We start from the raw sequence: 6,000 nt of genomic DNA on the forward strand, positions 1-6,000 counted from the left end.
CAAGATTATCTTTCAAGTGAAAAAAAAAATGACTTTAGAAAAATGTATGTTGACTCTGTGTTTAACTTTGCCAAAAGGGAAATATGTCATAAGTAGGTGTGGTTTTCACTCCAATTTTGCACCAAAACACAAGTTTACACAAGCATGTTCTAGGATAATATCTAGTTCACATTAAACAAACCAAACAAGAAAAAAAGTTTTCAGTGACCCTTAATATCAAAAAGCAATTTTATTTAAATGCTTAGTTCACTGACGTGAGAAACAATGAAACTTTGTTATGTTTTCCAGCAGCAAAAGTCAAACCAATGTGATTCCCCGCCCCAAAAAAAATGTGTATCTGAAACACATACATTCATAACGTGCTTGCTATGTTACAAAAAAATGGAGATCAGGAAAAAACACATGAAACTGACTTTGAATCTGAAGAGTTCAACAATGATTACAAATTTATCTAGACACATCACTCACTCTTCATTCATCAAGAGATAATGTTTTAATAGTCGTGATAAGCAAAGGAGCCATACTGCATTTTCTCTGAGGTTCCAAGGATACACTACTAACCCTTATTTTGTGAAACTGTGTGGTATTACCAAACAAGCACTACACAAGGAAAGGGAGGAATGTTTGTCCTACTTTCCTGAATCCATTCATGCTATTTTTGCCTTCAAAGTACTTATTTACTCTTTCATTACAATGCATACACACTTGATAAAAGTAATATTTTCCTGTTTACTGTGTGAGGCTATGATGTCACCAGCACTTCCTTGGTTACTCTTGAGCTAACTTTGCTATCACTTCCATTAAACTAATACACATCTTACATTCAAGGAAAAAAGCTGGAAGAAGTCTCAGATAAATTTTTAAGCCATAACGTGCGCATACACACACACACACGACAGTTGCAAAACCTCAATACACTGTTCATATTGAGTATCTACTGTGTTTCAAGTCCTTCTCTCACAAGATGGACATGTGCCACTCCCAACCAGGCAAGAGTTGTAGTTGTCAAACCTTGAAAACACATGACAGAAGTAAATGGTTAACGGGGAATATTCTTTTGCAAAGGAAGCCTGTTCCACTGCCTAATTCTTTTCTTTGGGAATAAACTGATGGTCCCGGCATCCCTCTCTGGGATGTTTTAACCTGTCAAATCCAGCTCCAAAATGTTCCTAGATTTCATATACCCTCTCTTACTGTGAATTTGAAAGGTGCTACTTGTGAAGCTAAGCCACTGTCGATGCTTTCAGGAGCTTTAGGATAGCTTTACGGAAATTAACATCAGAAATCATGCTTTTAAATCTATGCCTCCCCCAAGATCAATCTGTGTACTTTGAAGTAATGTTTAAAACAACTGAAAAATATTCATAGATAGCAAAAATTAACCCAAATCACATTTGGGGATAGCTTTTCAGAAATATGGGCTTTATACTCAAGTTCAAGTACTTAGTAAGGCAAGACACATTCTGGGAACAAATCAAATCTTAAAAAAATAATTTTCCATAATCTGATAAAGGCTTCCAATTATGCTTTAGAAATTCTATCCCAATGAATAAACACTCCTCTTGCTATATTTAAAAATATTTCTATCATATACTGCATAATTTGCCCACTTCTTTTCAAAAATACTTTTTCTGCTCTGTGAAAACAATCTTGTAAAATTTATTTAAAAGGAGAAAAAAAAAAGGTAAACATTCCTCAACATGACATGCTTTTGTTAAAACACTAAGAAAGAAAAAAATGCAACATATTCATCCCTAACTATCTTAAAATACTGACTGATTCTAGCAAAATATAATTTTAGTAACTCATCAAGGCATAATACATAAAATTGGCATGTTTCTGATATGCACACAAATCGAGAAACCAGCTTTCCCAACTGTGCTGCAGAAAATGAAAATGCATCTGGTGTGACAATATGGCCTGACACGTGAACTAGATCAGTGGGAAGAAAGGAGCTTCTTTGCTCTGTTTTTCTTAGTCTCAAAGCAGAGCATTTTAAATAATGCACACATGCCAACAGCAAGGCATTATTAAGTCTGTTGATCTGTGTTCCAGAGGTACATGCCGCTACCAAAGACATAATAGTGAGAAGGCAGGCAGGGGCATGGAGGCGGCAGAGCTTGCTGGCTTCCATCACTGTACATCAGGGACTTCCAAATCTCTTGGCTCAGCAGTACAAACTGCCTTTTGTGCCTTGGCTCAACATCTCCAGCCTCTGTCAGGTGTGTGTACATATGCTTTTGGAGCCTCATGCTGGGCTGCGGGTGGAGACACAGGGGAGTGTGTTGGAGAACACGGGTGATGCCAGGCACAAGCAGAGAACAACAGAACATAGTCAAGAATCCACCTGTTTTTGCAACCAATTTCATTTCTGCCATGGAAGATCTTTGCACCTATGTGATCTGAAGAGGTAGTAAATGCTTGTGTTGTCTTCATGAAAATGCACCCAGCTATACAAATGAACTGGGAATACAAGGGCCGGGTGCTCCCGCTCCTGCTAGGCAGTCCCTCCGCACACTCAGGTATTTTTTGAGACAGGAGAGCAAGGTGAGACAAGACCCCTGACAGGCAGGAGGCTCTAAGGGGCACAGCCAAGGCAGATTAGCAGCTCCTGAACAGTCCAATGAATCCTGGCTCCAGTTTCCTCTCTCCTTATCCTCTTTCTCAGAGATTCTTTGCATTTGGGCCCCAAGGACCTGGGGACACCCCTGCTACATTGGTGAAACAGTGCTTATCCCCAAGCTGCATCTATGGCTGACGACAAGCAAAGCTGTCTGCTTCTTCCGGGGACAAAACTGAGAGCCCCATGGCATCTCTTCTTGAGCCAGTAAGCCCTTCTAGGCTATTGTCCTTCCTGCCTACATCCCACCTGTCACCTAGTTTTTGAAAGATTGCTATTAACTTTCCCCCCATTACAATGCTGGTTCTTTTACATGAAAAACTCCTTTAAAATTAGATTTCAAGTGACAGCACCCTATGTAAATGCGAAGTCAAACAGGCAACAATACATAGTACCACAGCATAGACCACACTAGGGCTCTCCCATCATAAAATTGATTCCATGGTAGCAGTGGAAGGGGGGAGCTTCAGAGTGCATCTATATACATACTTCCAGTACTATCAATGAGACTAAAGTCTCCCCCAAAATGTACCAAGTTCTACAAGTTATCCCAAGCAGCTACAATAATGGAAAGAACCTAGAGCCTGGCTAGATGGTATCTTTTTTGACAGCTACTAACAGTGTGAGCCCAGGACAGATTAATCTCTTTGAACACTGGTTCCCTAATCTACAAGTTGACAATTATAAGTTGCAGCTCAGAGCTCCTGTAAGGGATAGAGCACACAGGGTTGCATCAAACCAAGACATGCATGATGTTGGTTTGGGATCTTCTCCAAAGGCAGTTCAGATCTCCTGAATATAAAATTCAAAGTCAGATACTAGTATTTTAGAACACCCTGTTAAATTTCTTAAAATTTTTTGGTAGAACATAAAGATTAATTTAAAATTCTCTAGCTTTGCAACTATTTTGGTTCAGTGAACCACAAAGTGATTTAGCAAGCTAATGTTCACCATGACACATATCTTGCAAAATAAATCAATTACTGTTCTATTATTCCTGCAAAGTGATTTATCAAGTTTACAGCCACAGCACTGTGACATTTATCTCTCAAAGTAAATCAATCACTTATTGCTCTATTATTCCGGAAGGAAAAATAAATTATAAATATACCCCAACATTCAAATTCTGTGCAAGTCAACAATAAGTATTTTCTGTGACATAATTCATGCTGAATTAAAATTATGCTTTTTAATTCTGTTGGAATCCAAATACAGAGCTTCCCTCCAGGCCATATTCAAGATGACAGATCAGATACAGCTACTGATTCTTTTACTCATTATTATCCATACATAATTTTCTGGAAATGAACTCTTCACACAGAACAAGTGTTGGCTACAACAAGAAAATGTGCCTAACCCTAAGATACACCCTCACTCTGGTTTACTGTCTAAAACCACACTCATACAGTTAAACAAAATTTTTCAACTCAAAAGCCCACCTGTTCCTTTACCTTACTTTTGAAAACTTGGCCTTTTACCTTAATTAAAACTTCACTACACCTGTCATCTATCTTTCCTAATTACTCCGGGCCGAGAGGAGAGTTTAAATGTCTTGAGAGAAAAGGCAGGGTGAAGTTTCTGAAATGCATATCCTAGCACTAATGTGCTCTGAGCCAACATTTGTAATTTTTAAAAAGAAGAGCGCTCTCTGATCCTAGCAAGCCTCCCAAGGAGTCATCTTACAAATCTTAAAGGCAAAATGTTCAATAAACACACACAGGAACGACCCTTGTCCAAGCAAAGAGCCAACTGGGCGATTAGGCAGCATACTTAGAATCAGCCTAAGCTAACCTAAGCCCCAGGTGTGGATGAACTAGGAGGAACTGTCACGTTCTACACTGCTAAGCAGCGACCCAGAGGAGGCCCCAGTCCCAGGCTCAGCGTGCGGTCCGGCAAAGGGGCAAACAACGCCTACGGATGGCTTTCCCAGCCAGGGAGCTCACCTGCGCCATCAACGCACCTGCGCGCATTTCTATGCCATGTGCCTCCTATTAGTTCCTTTCATACAGCCATACACGCCGCCGTTAAAGTTCTTGACTTTCTCTTACGCCTATTTGGGACTTAGCAAGAACATCTCCTTCCAGGAGACCTCCAAAATGTATCCACCTCGTATCTGTGGTTTCCCTGGCCCGTCTTGAAGCCACCCAAACTGCTTCCGGCAACAGGTGTCAGCTTTACCAAAAATACTAAAGTCCGGGTGCAAGTTAGGGCTCTTCGCCTCTACTACACCCGATGCCAGCTTTCCCACTGTCTGATCCCACCTAGCAGCTTGACCCTCACTCCAGCTGACAGGTTGGAGCCCTCGCACCGCGGGAGGTGTGACCGCAAACACCAGAGTTTCCGCCGGGCCCACTGGGCACTCACCTGGCTGCTGCCCAGTTCCTCGCCCTTCTCCGGGGTCCCGGGCTCTGCAGGGCTCGGCACTGACTCTGAGGGCTGCGGTGGCGGCGGTTCCAGCAGCTGTTCCAGACAGGCGGTGCCCGGCAGAGATGAGCTCTTTTGATGGCACAAGTGCGCCCCGGAGTCCCGACGCCGGGCATCTTGGTCGCGGGCGCGGTCGCCCCTCGGGGGTGGCTGGGGCGAGGAGGACAGGGAGGATGAGGCGGAGGAAGATGAGAGAGCCGAGTCCGGGGAACGTCCGCCAGGAGGCGTCGCTCGGGATGCTCCGGCGCCCACCGAGGGCCCCTTTCCGGCGGGCAGCAAATGTTCGCGGAGTCGGCGGCGCAGCGTGGAGCCCTGCTCCGCTCTGCCTGCGCCTCCGGGCTCCAGGGGCTCGGGCGAGGAGCAGCACAGGTTGGGCTGGGAGGAGGAGAAGACCCGATCCAGCACCTGCTTCCGTTTCTTAAAACCGCTCCACCTGCTGCCCACACCGGCCAGCACGTCCCGCGTGCGCCCTGGGGGCGGCGGGGAGGCCGACGGGGTGTCCGCAGTGCGGCGCTCAGAGCCCCCCGTGCGCCCGCCCCCGCCGCCCTTGCCCTTGCCCACTCCCAGCTGCAGGTTCTTCCAGAGCCGGGCCTGGAAGGAGGAGGAGGAGGAGGAGGAGGAGGACGGCGCCGGCTCGGGCTCTCCAGCCGCCACCGCAGCCCGGGGCTCCATCCTCCACCCCCTGCCCCTCCTCTCCCCTCCTCCTTCTCTTCCTCCTCCTGCTTCTCCTTCCCCCGCGCCGGCGGCGCCTCCTCTCCGAGCCCGGCGGCGGCGGACGCAGCAGCAAAAGCCCTGGGTGCCCAGCGGCTTCAGGCCAGCTCCTAGCAGAGAAGCTGCTGAGGCTCGCCGGCCGCGGGTATCCGGCGCCGCCTCTTCCTCCTGCACCTGCGGATCTGAGCCGGCGCCGTCACCGACTCCAGGCCGAGATGCCTGCAAAGTTTCTAGCTCCGAGTTCC

At 46.0% G+C, this 6,000-nt stretch overlaps 1 protein-coding gene across 5 annotated transcripts in view; it reads right to left on the reverse strand.

Moving 5' to 3' along the window:
• Positions 1-5,716, reverse strand: part of MCTP1 (multiple C2 and transmembrane domain containing 1) — a 406,611-nt gene extending 400,895 nt beyond the window's left edge. For 4 of the 5 annotated variants that reach the window (XM_040986053.1, XM_040986052.1, XM_040986051.1 and 1 more), the window contains exon 1: positions 4,985-5,716. In XM_040986053.1, coding sequence (XP_040841987.1) covers positions 4,985-5,716 — 732 coding nt within the window. The remainder of the gene's footprint in view (positions 1-4,984) is intronic. The other variant, XM_040986054.1, reaches the window with a different exon arrangement.
• Between the last annotated feature and the right edge of the window lie 284 nt (positions 5,717-6,000).

This window comes from Ochotona curzoniae, unplaced genomic scaffold (assembly GCF_017591425.1).
Source record: "Ochotona curzoniae isolate NIBS_2020 unplaced genomic scaffold, NIBS_Ocur_1.0 contig_4501, whole genome shotgun sequence".
Classification (NCBI taxonomy): domain Eukaryota; kingdom Metazoa; phylum Chordata; class Mammalia; order Lagomorpha; family Ochotonidae; genus Ochotona; species Ochotona curzoniae.